The 16,410-nt window shown below is 57.4% G+C and overlaps 1 protein-coding gene and 1 long non-coding RNA gene across 3 annotated transcripts; both read left to right on the top strand.

The window, feature by feature from the left end:
* Positions 1–727: 727 nt before the first annotated feature.
* LOC131825409 (uncharacterized) lies at positions 728–7,209 on the top strand. 2 transcript variants are annotated; one of them, XR_009351249.1, is made up of 4 exons: positions 728–1,685; positions 4,660–4,767; positions 4,978–5,051; positions 7,087–7,209. It is a non-coding gene; the product is annotated as an uncharacterized LOC131825409 (long non-coding RNA). The 2 variants fall into 2 exon arrangements; XR_009351248.1 differs by having other exon boundaries at positions 4,923–5,051.
* A 105-nt stretch (positions 7,210–7,314) lies between these two features.
* On the top strand, positions 7,315–10,615 carry TFF1 (trefoil factor 1). The gene is made up of 4 exons (XM_059165112.1): positions 7,315–7,329; positions 7,596–7,776; positions 9,836–9,988; positions 10,419–10,615. The coding sequence occupies exons 1-4, from the start codon at positions 7,315–7,317 to the stop codon at positions 10,433–10,435; spliced, it is 366 nt and encodes a 121-aa protein (XP_059021095.1). The 3' UTR covers positions 10,436–10,615.
* The last annotated feature ends 5,795 nt before the right edge of the window (positions 10,616–16,410 follow it).

Genomic DNA, 16,410 nt, shown 5'->3' with positions numbered 1-16,410 from the left:
CCCTGGGACCTGGCAGGGCAGACCTACCTGCTGGGAGTCTGGAGAGACTGAGCAGGCTTTGTTCAGACCTGCTGGGTGCTGAGCTGCGTGGGGGAGGGTCGCTGCGGTTTGGCCGGGTCGGGGAGGCTGGACGGAGTGACTCAGAAATGACGGACTGGATATCGGCTTCCTTGTCTCTCCCTGCTAGTTTCAAATTCCTAGGAGGTCATGGTTGGGGCTGGGTACTGAGCCCTGCTCCGTGGAGGGGGTGCTGTGCCCTGGCCTCACGTCCGTGAGCAGGATGGGGGCAGCTGGAGGGGGGCCACGTCAGGGAGTGCCTGTGGGTCAAACCAGTCACGTTACCGAACTTCAGTTTTTAATCAGAAGGTGCGATGCTGCTGGTGGTTGGGTGAATGGACCCCTACGTCCATTCAGAGCCAGTGGAGATGGGCGTCACCATTGTGGAAGGTGATGCTTTGTTTCGAGGATCTCAGAAAGAGGGGTGCCTGGGGGGCTCAGTTGTTGAGCCTCTGCCTTCGGCTCAGGTCATGATCTCAGGGTCCTGGGATCGAGCCCCGCATCGGGCTCTCTGCTTGGCAGAGAGCTTGCTTCCCAGCCCCCCCGCGCCTGCCTCTCTGCCTACTTGTGGTCTCTGTCTGTCAAATAAATAAACAAAATCTTAAAAAAAAAAAAAAAAAGACCCTCAGAAAAAGCTCCTCTCAGACCTAGTAAATCTACTTCAGGTGAGGCCCCGAAGAAACAATCCTAAGCACGGAGAGATCTTTCTGCACAAAGATCCTCGTGGAAGCAATCCTACTTGTGAAAAGTTGAGCGCGACCCAGATGACCCATCGTGCGAAAAATCAGTCCCAAGTTCGGTTATGGCTGTGTGATGGCCGCCGTGCACCGTCACAGCTTATTTTATGGAGTCTGTAACAGCACGGGGGATCGTCACGCTGCCATGTTAAGTCAGAAAGAACAAGATGAAAAGTTTACGAACAACTCAGCCCCGAGGAGGAGGAGGAAGAAACAGCCGTGGGGGTCACTGTGCGGTGAGAGGGCGAGTCTCAGTGTTTCCTGGCATTCCCATTTCCTAGTCACTGAGATACATTTTTTAAGATGTATTCATTAGTTTGAGAGAGAGATGGAGAGAACGAGCAGCGAGAGAGGAGACAGAGGGAGAGGGAGACTCCTAGCCGAGTCCAAGCTGAGCGAGGGGCCTGCCCTGGGGCTCCATCCCACCACCCCGAGATCGGGACCTGAGCCAAAATCAAGAGTCAGATGCTTAACCGACAGAGCCCCCCGGGCGCCCCCGAAATGTTTCTACAATGAGCATCCCTGACTATAATAGAAAATTCTATGTTTTTATGAGTCAACTGGAATGATTTTTTCCCCCAAAAAAAGAAAGGGGAGAGAGTCCCTGTGGGCCCCTCGGCCCGAGAGCCAGTCATGTGGGTGGGGGTGTTTGACCTTGGAGGGTTCCCCACGGGCCATGCCCCGACATGTTTGCCCCGAGGCAGGCTTCCTCGCACCTTCCCTGAAGTCAAACACAGACCTGGGGCTGGTGTGGGGTGTCGGTTATCTTGCCGATTTCAACAGTCCACGCGGAGAAGCCACACATTCCTGCCCACGGAGACCTCGTCCTACCCCACAAATCACAGCGCGCGCCAGTGAGACGCCGACTTGCTCGCGCCGGGAGCAGAAACGGTGAGAGTGGGGGGGCTGCACGCTGCCCTCCCCCAGCTGGCCCCGCGGCAGCTGCGGCCACCCTGTTCTCCCCCACCCCGAGCCCCGGAGCGGCGCTCCAGACGCGTGTCCAGCCCCAACCGTGGCCTCTGAGGAATTAAAATGTTACGATCGTCGTAAATTATTTGATGACTAATTATTTTCCTCTCCCTCCCTGTGACGTGCAGGCCCTCGCCTGCTGCCTCCGAACGATGCTGTGTTCGTGCGCTTTGCTCCTTTATCTTGGGTGGCTCCAGAGTTTTAAGATTCGACTGGTGTGAGAAGTTTCTGTCGTGACAATCCTCAACCTTTGTTCATCCCCTATACTCTAAACTTTATTTTTTTTTAAAGTATTTTTGTACCCAAAGTTCTAAATATTTTCCACAGTGGAATTTGCTCTCCACCTGCCAACGTCACAGGCACTTCGATGATTTCTCGTAACGAGGCTTCGGAATACCTACACCTTCCAGACGCTGGTTAAGCATTTACTGAGATTTCTCTAATTTGCGTGAGAGGGAGCTGCCGCCAGGGAGCTGCTGGGACTGCCGGCCACGAGGTCGGGTCAGGGCCGTGCGTCACAGCATCCTTCCCACTTCCTCTTCCATGTCACCTGCTCTCACTTCAGCGGGACGCGGTTCCTCGCTGGAGAGGGGGACCCAAGTCTCGACACCTGTAGGGCGTGAGTCTGAGTCCGGAAGCGGTCTGCACGTAGGGGTTGCCTCCGTGTTCCCTGGAGAAAGCCTGGGGTGAGGAAGTACTAACAAGCCGCCAAGCCTCCTCCCCGGGGCTCCAAGCACCAGCCTCCCCGCCCCCACCGTGCGGCAGCAGCCCCGTCTCCCGTGGTGGTCAGGAGCAGTCCCTCCCACGGCTCCTCCTCCCCGACCTGCTGTTCTGGGGCAGGACGTGGACCCGGGGTGTGTTTCCCAGTGGAAGCCAGCCTGTCGGGGGCAACGGCATGCCAGCCCACAGAGGCCATGGTCATGGGGATGGGAAGCACCATTTCTTCCAGGAGTTCCATCTGAGAGAAGCCGTTCCCACCTCTATTGTTGGCGTCTGGATGTAGGCACTTTGGTTGAGCAGGAACCATTACTGGTCTGGTTTAAGGTGCTCACCAAAGCACAGGCCACCCGTGGGGGGCTGCGCACGGGATTCCACGGTCTGCCAAGCCACCTGCTCCTGGGCACATGGCAGGACCCGTGAGTCCCCTGCACACTGTTACCTGTCCTTGCCCTGACACGCGGTGATGTAAGCCATGCCCCAGGTTATGCACTCGGTCAGCTCACAAGCGGATGCTGCCGGTAGCTGCAGGCTGGGAGGGAAGGCACGTCCAGCCCCAGACCGTGCGACTCTGTCCCTTCATAACAGAAGGAATCCTGTGGCATCGGCATGTCTCCAGGTCTCTGGGGACTCAGAAGTGGCACCAGCCAGCACCATCCAGGTGTAGATCCCCGGCTGCCATCACGGTCCTCTCCGCGGCCCCGCGGTCTGCGGGCAGGGAACGAAGAGGAGGTGCTCCCATCCATGAGATTTTGATCCCCGTGTGGCTGACAGCCAGAGCGCAGCCTGTGGAGACCTTGAGCCCAGGGCTTGGCTTAGCCGTGCCCGGATACCTGACCCCCAGACACCGCGTTTGGGGGCCTTTGTGCCGTGGGGATGGAGAACTAACACAGATCTGCGCTGCTTCTCTTATGAGGACTTCCAGAGACCCACACGGGAGCCACATCGGCCCTACGTCCTTCTCCAGCCCTCTGGACGCATGAGGCACCATGGGTTGCCCCAACCCACTCCTGCAAGGCATTTGCCGTTCTGAACTCCCCTCGAAACTGCAAACCGGCAGCCCGACGAGGAGCCAGACCGTGTGATCACATCTCATCTGTATTACTAATGGCCCACCAGGCTTTACTGGGGTGAGCAGTAGCAGGTGCAGAAGCTTTTCTCCCTGCTTTAGGTAGACTACGTCCCAGCGCCTCATCTGCTAAGCCCCTCACCGGCAGCCCGGCGCCCTGAGCGCTGAAACACTCCTGCACTTTGCTCCGGCATCTGGTAGCCCTTTTCCCAAACCCAGTTAGCACGACCTCCTGTCGCGGGTGTGATGGGCCAGCAGGATGGGGAGCGACGTCCAGGGTCTCTCCAGAGCCTTGTGGCCAAGCAGGAGAGCTGGTGGGACCCTCAGCCCCCCGCAGCGTGGAGCGCTGGTGCAACCTGTGCCGTAGGATGCAAAGCCCACGGGCGGTCTTCTCTGGAGGCAACGGGGGAAGAGCAGACAGTTTTCAGGCCGTGAGCTGGGAGTCGGGTGCCAAGGAGCGAGCTCTGGGGAGCACAGCACGTCCGGAACCTCGGTTAAACGTTGGAGGCTGTACACGCGGGGCTCAGCGGATCCTACCGGTACCTGCTAGCCAGGAACGGGCTCTGTGCTTTTGACGAGTCGCAGAGATAAAACAAAGATCTCTGTGGCAGAGACCGCAGGTGCCACACCTGGCTTGAGGTCTCTACTGTCTGGCCGTTTGCTGAGAAACCTGCTGGCCTGGACTTTGTCGTCGTCCACGGCTTCAGCGCTGGCGAGGACGCCAAGTCAAAAGGCGTCTGTCACGTCCCTCCCCGCCTCCCCAGGTCTTCCGAGTCCTGGAGGTGCCGCTGCTGTTGCACCTCCCTCGTGCTCTGTGATGCTGGTTTGGTTCGGACTCGGTGAGGGACTTCTGCTGTATTGTCCCTCCCCACAAGGACAGAGATGACGGAGCTACGAAGTGTATCTATTCCTGCTTCACGTGCTGGGCTGGGGGGGGGGGGGGCGGCAGGGCCAGGGGACCCGGGGTGAGACTCTGTCCCGCACCGGAAACCCACAGGCTCACTCTTCGGTGGCCCACGCAGGGACCGGGCCTCACGATGAGCATCAGTTGGGAACAAATCTTTGATGACCGTCAGAATGTCTAAATACTCTCCTCTCTCCGGTATCCAGTCCCCCGGGTGTGTTGTAGGGAGACAAGCACCACACGCTGAGTTTACAACCGAGACGTTGCTGCTGTCCAGTCCGGAGGCGAGAGGTCCGAAATCAAGGTGTCATTGGGTGAGTTTTACTGAGAGCGAATCTGCCCGGGGCCCCTCTCCGGCTCCTGGAGCCATGCGCATCCCGGGCTCATAGACGGCGTTCTCCCCGGGTATTTATACCGTCTCCCTCCTGGGCACGTTTGTGTCCAAATGTCCCCTTTTATCGGACGCCAGTCATGCTGGATGACGGTCAGCGCTGAGAACCTCATCTCTACCTGGCCCCCTGCAGAGATCCCACTCCCAGATGAGGTCCTACCCACGGGCGCTGGAGGTGAGGACGTCAGCACCTTCCGGGGGGCGCAGGTGAGCCCAGAGCACCGGTCGATGGCGCCGATCATTCTGGGGAAGGCTCGGGGTAGGTTTATCGTGGGCATTTGGGGTCTTGAGGTAAGGCCCTTCCTCGGCGGGAAGCCGGCATCCATTCCTGTAGAGGCTGGAGAAGCCGTGGCGCCTGTGATGGGAGCTGAAGGTCCCCGAGTGACGGGGCACACTCTGGGCACTCCCAGGGCGGCTGAGAAGGGTGCCCGTGATAGACCCCCTCGGGCCTGAGACCCCGTCCCCGGCCGCAGCACCAGGCTTCCCACACCTTCTGTGCACGTGGAGCCCTGGAATGTTCTAGAATGCATTCTGACCTCATGCGGTCTGTGAGGGAGCAGACTGCCTTGAGTAGCGAGGCAGCCATGTGCTGGGACACTCCGGCGTGTCCCCTGCACAAGTGCAAGCCCCGTCCCGCCCACAAGACGGTCCCAGGCTCCCGTGAGCCTGTGCTGGTGCCCCTGGCCCGCCCGCTGGGTGTGTGTGACAACATCAGTCCTCTGAGGCCCTGCCCTCCCTGATCCCACGTCGCGGTCCCTGCTTCCCAGACGCGTCCATGACAGGCAGGTCGGCGGCCTCCTCTGCATCCCCGGCAACGTGAGCTCATGGGGCGCAGCTCCCACCTCGCGCTCCCAGCTCTGAGCTCCGGAAACCGGCCTCACTCGGTCTGCGGGCTGGGGGCGCCCTTCCCAGGCTTCCCGGCCGGCTTCGCTGCCAACAGGCATTCATTCATTCATTCATTCATTCCCATAGTCTGCAGGGTCGCGATGCACACAGGTGCCGCACACTCTCTCCCCTTTCCCCCTCCTCGCACGCGCACGAACACCCGCACCGCACGCTCCTCGCACGCGCACGAACACCCGCACCCACCGCTCCTCGCACGCGCACGAACACCCGCACCCGCCCGCACGTCCCTCCCTCCCTCTTCCCTACTTTCTCTCTCTTATCTTATTTTCTTTCTCTTTCTTTTTCTTCATCCTCTCCGTGTCTTTTCTTCCTTCTTCTCCAGCGAAGGTACTACAGGCAATCTGCCAAGATCATCCTGTCTCTTTCCTCCTAAGTGTGGGGATTTACCTGGGGGACACCCAGACCCAGAACCAGTGGAATGGCTGGACTTGAGTTTGTGTAAATCAACTCCATCGACAGTCACACACTTTTCTTCCAAATCGTTGTGCAATTTGCATGTCCGTGTCTGGGAGCTCCTGTTTGCCTCGAGAACTCAGAGGTGGTTTCCCACGATGGAGAGCATCACTGAGGTCCTGCCCCCCCCCCCCAGAGGACTCTGCGTCCTGCCCATCCCCCAACACTGGGTCCTGGACATTGAGCCTCTCCTGGACACCCTGCTCCGCAGCCCCCGTGGTGGGGGGTGGGGGGTGGTCAGGGCTCAGGGCGGGGAGCGAGAAGGCGGCACCCCCAGTTCTGACTCCCACAGGGGCTGCCAGGACTGGGTGATCAAGTCACTTAGAAAAGCTCCTCTCCAAGGTGGATTCGGCTCAGAACCTCATCACTCACTGAGAAGATATTTCTCTTGCTGCTAATTCATTCATTGATCCATTCATTCATTCATTCCTCCACAAATGTCTGTTGAATAAGAATGATTGTCAGTGCAGGGCCTCCGGAGGCCACAGAGCATATGGGGCGCCTTGACCTCACCGGCCTGCCGCCCTCCTGGGGGACAGGCATGCTCCGCGCAGTGTGGCAGCTGGCCGCCCCGTGCACTGGGGACACCGAGGACTCTGGGAACAGAACTGGACCCGGTGGGGCCGGGGTGGGGGGGCCGGCTGGTGGTTGCCAGTCGAGGGGGCTTTACTGGGGGGATTGAGACAGGGAGAGGGTCCCTGGAGGGGCCTCTGCTCGGTCCGGTCGGAAGGCCAGCCTTACGTACATACAGCATCATTTTTGAAAGGACCCTGCTGTAGAATGAGAGAGAAACACAGAAAAATTAATTTAGGTAAACAAGTTGAAATACTCTAAGTAAGATGTTGGACAGGCTCAAGTTTTCTTTTTTTTTCCTTCTTTTTAGGGGAGGGGCTGCAGAGGAGCAGAGGGAGAGAACCCCAAGCAGACTCCCCACTGAGTGCAGAGAGCCCGGGCAGGGCTCGATCCCATGGCCCTGATCACGACTCGAGCCGGAATCAAGAGTCAGGTGCTTAAGGGACGGAGCCCCCCCAGCACCCCCATGCTTGAGTTTTCAATGTCCGTGCCAGCGGGAGGGAGAGCCCTTCCCCTTGCCCCTCCGAGTCCGGCCGCCATGGAGGGCGACCCCGTGAGCCACTGTTGACACAACTGTGCCTTTCGGGGCCAGCTCTCCCATGAGTCACCCTCCTGGGAGCGTACTGTTGACATGGGCAGGAGGGTCCCCACTGCGGTTAGCTGTCCGGCCAGGCCTGAGACAGGAGAGACCTTGTGAACCTCAAGTCCTTCCTTCAGGATGATTACGTCCCACGGCTCTGGCCCGTATCAGCAACTCGTTTAATCAGTGGAGATTACCTGGAATGGAGGACCGGGGGGCCCTCCTTAGGCAAATGTTAGCCAGCAGTCGGCAAACAGAGCCTGCGCATAAAATTCAGGGCCTTCCCCAGGGTCCCATCCCTGACGCGTGGTCTCCCCGGAGCAGAGAGCAGGGTCACGGCTGCCATGGAGCCCAAGGTGGTCTGTGTTCTCCTGCTGGTCTGCGTGCTGACCCTCAGCTCCCTGGCCCAGGGCGAGCTCGGTAAGCGGCCCCCGTCCCGCGTCGGGGCCCGAGCCACCGTCCGTGTGTTTGAGATGAGTGTGGTGCTGGGTGCTGGGAGGATTTGGGAGAGTGAAGGCCGGCGGAGAGCACCGCACGGCCACGGCCACGGCCACGGCAGCTCTGAGCGCCACTGTGAGCATGTGGGGTGTCCCGGTCGCCGCTGGCCATGTCCGGCACCCAGTGCCCCGAGTACCAGCTCTTAAGGGTGGTCTTGGAGGTGCGGTAGGAGAGCAGCTCCCCAGTGTCCGAGGTGGACTCTGGTCCAAGCCACCCGGGTGCCCGAGGGCCCGTTCAGTGGACGGGCATCACCTGAGGACACCCGCGGGCTCCGTGGTCCCAGCGGGCGGGTTCCGGGGGCGCCACAAGGTCGGAGCGTGCCGCCCTCTTGAGCCGCTGTCTCAGCCCCTGGACCGAGGCGCTGGGCTCAGGGGGCTCGGGGTGGGACACTGTTTTCAGAGAGCACCTTGCAGGCTCCCCTCTGCTCCGTGTTACTTATTTTCGTCAAATGCTGTTGTATAATTTCCCAGGTTTTCCAAACCGGGATTTCCATAGAGGTTTGAGGAGAGGGAGCTAAAACTGTGGTGTCCGTGCATCTCAGGGTGCCTTCCGATGACCCAGTGGGGAGGGGGACGACGAAGGCACCTGATGGCCTCCCAGAAGGTCCCCAAGGCAGGGACAGGCTGAGGCTGAAGGGACGCGTGGGCTTCGGGTCGGGAGTGGACGTGGCTGTGCAGTGGAAGATCCTGCGAGTGTGGCCACGCGGCCGCCCCCAGGCCCGGCTGTGGCTCCCTGTCCCCCCACCACCCGGCGTACCCCTTCTCGGTGGCTCAGGGATCCTATCACAAGGGACTCCCGAAGCCCACTCGCACGCACAGCCCCTGCAGAGACCGCACCGGTCGAGGTCCGTCCCGTGCGGGGAAAGGGGAGCCCAGAGCTCGGAAACCTGGAATTCCTGATCAGGAGCGTGAGCTGGCAGGGGCTGTGAGCTGGCGAGCCCCCGCCCCACCCCGGCTGCAGGACACAGAGCCGTGTCTGAGCGTGCACGAGCACACGCACTCCCGGGAACACCTGTGCTCACACACAGCTCCTCCTGACTTCACAACCGCCCTGGGGATGGGCGACGCCACCTGCCTTCTGGGGCGGGGGGCAGACACGGGGACAGACACGAGGACACTGACGTCCTGCAGAGGCCACCCAGCCTGTGGGTTAACAGGGTTCAGCCCCTTCAGTTCTCCTGCGTAGACCACACGGGAGCCCTGCCTCCCAGTGTGTCCCCCACCGCGTGTTCCCCACCGTCCTGACTCCCATTGTCTCCCCCCAACCCGCCGCTAAAGCTGCTGATTGGCTGAAGCCCCCCCCCCCCCAAGCTCTGTGTCTTTCCTGCAAACAGACTACACCTCCTGAAATACACCTGGGTCTGTCTCGACTGCCTGGGAACCCCTGCTCCCTGTGCAGGGCACGGCCATCGCTTCATCCCCTCCTGGTCAACCTCCTCCCACAGGAAGCCCTCCTTGCTTTGTTCTGCTTTGCCCTTGTCCCTCCTGTGACCGCCTTCAGCTCCCTGGGAGGCCTCCCGGGCTGTTCTGCACATTCACTCGCTCTCCTTCTCCATCAGACTATTAGCTTCTTAATGACGTCTCTATTTTTAATTTCTGGGTCCATCCCCCGGGCTGGGGCCACCACGAGCTCAGTCCTTGAGCGACCTTCACTGCCTACTTTTGCTCTGCTGATTTCTGTTTCGAGCACACGCAGACGGTGTTCAATGGATATTTATGGGTTGATAAAACTAAATGATAGTTGACGTGAACGAATGTGTGGGTAAACAGGGTAGGGAGGTGTGACGTTTGCAGATCCCGGGCACCTGGCCCTGGCCCTGAGCTGAAGGGGCTTTGCATCAGAAGATGAGGCTGGAATGTCCCTCTCACACCCTGAGCCCCAAGTCCCCGTCCGTGGTGTCAGGTGGCTGCTGGTTGCAGTGGAGAAGAGAGAGGGACATTGGCCAATGACTTACGTTCCCTCTTGCCCCCTGCACCTCCAGAGACGTGTGTGGTGGCCCCGCACCACAGGATGAACTGTGGTGCCCCAGGAATCACGCCCAGCCAGTGCAAAGCCAGAGGCTGCTGCTTCGACAACACTGTTAGCGGCGTCCCCTGGTGCTTCCAACCCGTGGCTGTGGACAACTCTCCTGACGGTATGGCCAGGGTGGCTCCGTGGGGTCTGAAGGTATAGGGTGGTGGTGGGGGGAGACCTCATGGGGGCACAAGGCTCTGGTCTGCACGTCCTGCTGTTTGCACTCACCCTGGGGGCTGGGGGTGTGCATGGGGAGGTGGTCCAGCTTGCATCGAGCTGATATTGGGAGGGGGACACAGAGACCAGGCTGGGAGACTGCTTGACAAGGAGCCCTGTCTGTGCCTGTGTTTCTTCACATCGCTCGCCGCAAGCCCCTGGTAGCTCTTTCCCCTGCTTGCACCGGAGTGGAGGGAGGGACCGAGACGGAAGGTGGGGTGTGTCTTCTAAGGGATTTTCCCACTGGTGCTGCCGAGTGGAGTTGGGTTATTCTCAAGTGAATGAACTGTGGGGTTTTCATTGCCTCGTGTCTCCTTCTCATACCTCATCTTCAGAGGAGTGCTCCTTCTAGACGCGCTTCAGGGGAGCGGCGCCAGGAGCTGGAATGGCCTCGCCCAGCAGCCTGGAGCCCAGCCACGTCACCGGCCAGCACTTGGGGCCCTCCGCGTCCGCGCCTCGGCAGGCTTCGTGGGCAGACAGCACACACCCCTGGACTCGAAATTGGCTTAACGATTAAAAGAGATGAATGTCACTCATGCTTTCGTGGTTGTTTTTTAAAATTGCCAATGATTGTCCTTTCTTGGATAGGGAGGTACACCATTTCCACATGTGGCCTCTCATGGGTCGTTCATGGGCTCACCCCACCTTGGGGAGGCATGAAGGTCCGAGGAGGGAATGAGGCTGTTAGATGGTCATGGGCGGCTCGAGCGTCCCAGGGAGTACAGCTGGTCTGGTCCCCAGTACCAGGCAGGTGGGCTTTCCCCCCTGACGGGGAGCCCCAGGCCTGTTTTTGGGTACCTGCTGCTCATTCCTCACATTCTTTCTTACCTGACTTCCAGTCTATAAAAAGGGGGGCAGCTAGAGGCATCTCTAGGACTCTGTTCTGACTCATGAGGCAGGAGGGCATCTACTTGGAGGCTCTGGGGAATGACTTTTCCTCCTTGGAAGAAGAACTCCCTCTTGCTGCCCTGGCCAGCCCCTGCAGCCTGCATTGAGATGTTGTGTGGAGTTAGAGTGCGATGCAGTGCTTTGAGCAGCCGTTTTGTGCTAATGAGGAACAGCCATAGAACTAGAGCCCTGACTCCCCTGAGCTACGGATTTGACTCACCCACCTTGAGACTTCATGTTGAGTCCACTCAGATGTCCTGATGGGTGAAAGCATGGCCAGCTGGGTTTTCTGTTCCTTGATAATACATTACCAGGGCCCAGCTACCACTGGTGGGGACAAACTCACTCAACGTGAAACGCTTAGGCTGAATCCTCCAGGCTGGCCCCTTGAGCTGGCAAAGGATTGTGGGCAACTCATTTGTTCCCTCCTCTGCACCTGGCAACTTCCTAAGCCATCTGTGCAGCTCAGGCTCTCTCTCGGCCAGAAACCTTGGGCTCAGCATTAGGAACGAGCCAACAGCAGAGGAAGGTGTTGTGCGGAGAGTCAAAGGCGTATCTATGATTTCGAAACCAACTCCCTTCCAAATGATACTTCATCCTTAACTCCATCACCCCTGCCCACCCCGGTAACTGGAGAAGGGGGCCAAGACTGTTTACCTGCTCGCCTGCGGGACCCAACCCACAGCCTGACGGGTTCAGCGCCCCCTCCCAGCATGGGACACAGAGGGAAATCCGGGTCTGCCCTCCGCCATCCATGGATCGTCCAAGTTGTGTGGGTGCGTGATCTTGGCTCCACCGTGTGGATCACAGACCTAGAGAGAGCCTGGGGGTTCTTGCTGGGACAGCCCTGCCTCAGGCTGGTGGGGACACCAGGTCCTTCTGTCCCTACCCTGGAGGTGGGGCACAGGGAAAGGTCTATGCTCCTTGGTCCTTGTGGAAAATCATAACCTTCCCCAAGAATCTGCCAGGGGGGCTGCAGCCAAGCAGAGGGAGAGAAGACAGTTGGGCAGCCAGACTGGAGGCCTGACAGAACCGAAGGGCGGGGCACCCCACTAGCTCCAGGACCCGAGTGCCTCAAGGAGAACTCAGGGCAGGTTTCCGGCATCTGGCCTCTCTCCCTTGGTGGTCTCAGCTCCTGGAAGCTTGGCTGCGTGGGCTGCGGAGCCCGAGGGGTGAAGGCTAAGTGGGTGCAGAGGCTGGAGATGGGGGCAGGGGGACTGGGGACGTGCGACTTCCTCCAGGTTTCAAGGAGAGAGAGGAGGGTGTCTGCAGGACCGAGAGGTCCAGCAGCAATGTGGGGGGCTGTGCTAGCAGCGCTGGGGACGAAGAGAAGTCACCACAGCCTGTGTGGGGACCCCTGCACGACTTCCCGGCCCCTCCAAGACCCTCCTGTCACATCTTGGCTTTCCTCCAGACCACGTCCCAGCCCCCCCCCATGGCCCCTTCCAGCCCCTTCCCAGCCACCCTCCTGGACCCCTCCTGGCTACCCCCTTGACCCTTTCCAGACCACCACACTCCAGGCCCCCTTGGGCCCCTCCCCGGCTCCCTCCCAGGCCCCTCCTGGCCCGCTCTCAGCCCCTTCCAGTCAGCCTCCAGGGTGAGAGTCTGGGGTGGCCAGTTGGAGGCTACCTGGGGCCCCTTCAGTCCTTGAGGTGCGGGGGTGTGGGGTGGGAAGCAGGCAGCTGTGACAATAAAGCGCCTTCGCAGGAACAGTTCTGCTGATAAGACACGAGGAAGACGTGTCTCTCATACGCATGCACACACGTGCGCGTGTGCATATGCACCCCCCCACACACACACGCACACACACTCGACTCTTAAAGGGCCCGGGGAAACTGGCGGAAGGGGGCCATGTGGGGGTGAGCCCTCCGCACCTCGCGCCCCTGGATTTCCCTCAGAGGACAGGTGGCCTTCCCGATAATTGCTCTATTTGAATACACTTCCTGGCAGGGGAAAGTGTTACATATTCTCTATTTTGTATTTAGAAACAGGCTTTCCACCTCAGAGCAACGCAATGCAGCGATGTGCCTGTTTTAAGTCATCTTGGTCTCACTAGGCATGAAGCTGAAATGCCGACCTGACCCATTTAACACCTGGCAAAGCTGTCCATGCCATCCTGCCCGGCTCCTACCAGCCTGGAAAGCGGCAACTCAGGGGACCTTCTAGAACTTTCCATGTCCTTGAAGGACTTCAGACAGTTCAGACGTCTCTCTGGTTGGGGGAGCTCCATGTTCCAGGGGGAGCTGTGGGTCTCCTAGGTAGACAGCCGGGGTGGGAGGGAGTGGCATCTTGCATCTTGGTCGCCCGGAGATAGATTCGGAATCTCAGAATGTGTGATCAAGGAGTTTCCAGGAATGGAGCAGAGGGAGGACAACAGAGAGGGCCCAGGGCAGCATGGGAGCACGTGCTGACCCTGAGGCAGGTGCGCTGGGGCTCCAGATACTAACCCGCTCCCCACTTTCTCCTCTGGTGTGAGTGGGCGTGCTTATCAGCGAGTATCACCACTGGCTGCGAAGGACCACACCCAGTGTGGCTTCGACCACAGACATTGATTGTCCCCCAGCTCCAGAGGCTGGATGTCCAATGTCTACGTATTGGCAGGGCTGCTTCTGCCTGAGACCCCTGTCCATGGTGTTCATTATTCTCCCCACATCCTTCCGTGGGCGTCCTGCCGTTCGTGTCTGTGTCCTGTATCTCCCTCATTAGGACACCAGTCTTGCTAGATCAGGAGCCACCCACCCTACTGGTCTCATTTTACCTTCATCACTTTTTGGAAGATTGTATCTCAAGTCAAATCATATTCTGAATACTGGGGGTCAGGACTTCAACATATGAATTGGGTGAGAACCCATTTTGGCCCATGACAGCGGGTGTCTCCTCCTTGCTACTGAGAAGCTCTAATTGATGTGGATCACCAAAGAGCAGGGGCCATGATATCTGAGACTCATCAATTTTTTGATAATGCTGGGAAACAAATGTCATGGGTGAAACTGAATGTGTCAAGTACAGAGAGTGGGAAACCTGTGGCCTGTGACATGTGGGTGGCATGCCTAGGATGCCTTACATGTAGAGGGTTGGTCACCTGTAGGATGTTTTACATGAAAAACATGATCATGTTTTTCATGATGTTTACAAGGAAGGAATGAGCAGAAATGATACTATAGATAGGCAACGATGGAAAGGCCAAGCCATCAGAAGTGGACCGTGCATGTCCAGGCTGAAAGCTCAGATACCTCTAAACCAGGGACCCATCAGTGATCCCTGTCATGGCCCAAATTAGGCCCCCGAAGCACAGACTGTCATGGCTGCCCTGTGGTTTACCATGGGCTATAGCTGGGTCAGCAATGCTTGCCCTGAGTCTCTGCAAGGAAGCTTGAGCATGGTGGTCCCTGGTGCCATCTGTGTCCTGGCCCCTTGCTCAAGCATCAGTGCTGGTCTTGGTTACCAGCGAAGGTTGAGAACAGGACAGGATGTGACTGAGGATCCAGGTGTGTGGTCCTTCCACCCACCTGTACCCCACACAAAGCATTAACTTTCCACTTCTCCCACGGTTTCCACACATGATATCCATGGATTTACCATACTCTGTGGCCTTTCTGTTCTGTGGCTGGTCCTGTACTTGGAGGCTACGTCGCTTCTAGATAATTTCCACACACCAGGATTCTGTTCAGAAAATGTTGATCTAAGGATCAGACCAGGAACCAGTTCTTGAAGCCAAGTTGTGATTTAAGATCATATTTGTAAGGTCACTGGGAAGGATACTGTCAGTTTAAGAAAACTCCCTTGCCTTTCTTTGTGAGTGTGGGGAGGGGCGGTCAGTGGACATGTTTAATGCTTGCGACCCTGATAGGAAACATCAGCTAGTGAGAGACAGACACAATCGGCAAATTCAGCACGGAACTTACCGGAAGGTATCAAAGGCTCCTAGGGCACGGTCACCTTCTTAAGGGTCTAAGCAGTTGGAAGTTACGGTCAGCAACAAAAAAGAAATAGTGTTAATTTTTAAAAAGATTTTATTTATTTAGAGAGAGGGAGGAGGAGGAGGAGAAAGAGTGTGTGTGCTGGGGGAGGGGCAAAGGAAGAGGGAGAGAGAGAATCCCAAGCAGACTTCCCACTGAGCAGGGAGTCCAATTTGGGGCTTGATCCCACACTCACAAGATCATGGCCCGAACCGGAATCAAGAGCCAGACACCTAACTGACTGAGCCACCTAGGCGCCCCAGAGACTATTATTTTTAAAGGTATTTCTTAATTGTTCTTCTTCACTCTTAACATTGCCCTGAGCTGGACATTTTGGGGGTAGCAGATTAAATCGGGCAAAAACTTACATAGCTGCATATCTGTGTGGTTTAAGGAGATCGAGTGAACTAATAAATGGGGAATGTTTATTCTAAAGGGAAATGCTGGACGGACTTTTGGTCAGTGTGGAGAACTGGGAAGAACTGAGAGTTTACCTTCCTTGCAAGCTGAGAGACTCCCTGATGCTGGCAGAGGTTAGGAGACTCCCGGTTCAGAGATAAAGGGCTTCATTACTCATGGCTTGGCCAGTGGCATGGGCAGCAGCATCTTTGTGTTGGTTCCCTTTGCCTCCAAAGGGGTGACATGGATGGGTCCAGATAGATGCCAGCACACACAGTGGGTCACAGTATAGGAGAGGAGCCCTGACCTCTTCAGGGGCTCAATTCGTGTAAGGGAGTAGGAAGCTTGTCTGCCTTTGCTCTGGGAGGAGACACCATATCTATTTTCCAAGGTTGTTTGCTACACAAACACTGGTTAGCTGAGATCAAGAGCAGTTGATGAGTCATATATGCCCAGCCTGGGGAATGGGGAAAAGACATTACACCACCTGGGGATGGAAGGAAACAGTAGGGTTGTGGCAGGGAGCTTTGTAGGAACAAGAGGGTGGAGTGCCCTCAGGAGGTTTCCACAGGAGACTGTGGTTGGCCTGTTTGAATAATTCTGGTTGGGGAGTGGAACTCACTGCTCAGGGGTGAGCAGCAACTGTTCCTGGTCCCTTGATAAGGAGGGTTGTTTGACTAGGGGTCATATCTGTGGGAGCAGAGCAGGGAGGGGAATTTGTGGTTAGGTCACTCAAAGCCTTCTGATGCCACCAGACGTCAAGGCAGCACACATCCCTGAACCTTAATTTAACCCCGTATGGATAGTTAATGCCTCAGTCATATGCACAAATGTGAGAGACTTGAGAATTGTCTCCCAACAACCAGGGTATCAAATGTATTGTTTTCAAGACCGGATTACCAAAGAGGAAAGAAACCGGATTACCAAAGAGGAAAGAAAACATGGTGGCATGCTTCCATAACATTTAGTTAATAAATAAAATAAAATACAAGATTTCGACCCATCTTCATATTTTAAATTCACTGTTAGAGAAGTTTAAGACTGTAATACAGGAGTATGCAGATTTTTTGGTAAAGGGCCG

This window comes from Mustela lutreola, chromosome 2 (genome assembly GCF_030435805.1).
Source record: "Mustela lutreola isolate mMusLut2 chromosome 2, mMusLut2.pri, whole genome shotgun sequence".
NCBI lineage: Eukaryota > Metazoa > Chordata > Mammalia > Carnivora > Mustelidae > Mustela > Mustela lutreola.
This window is presented reverse-complemented; position numbering and strand designations above follow the sequence as displayed.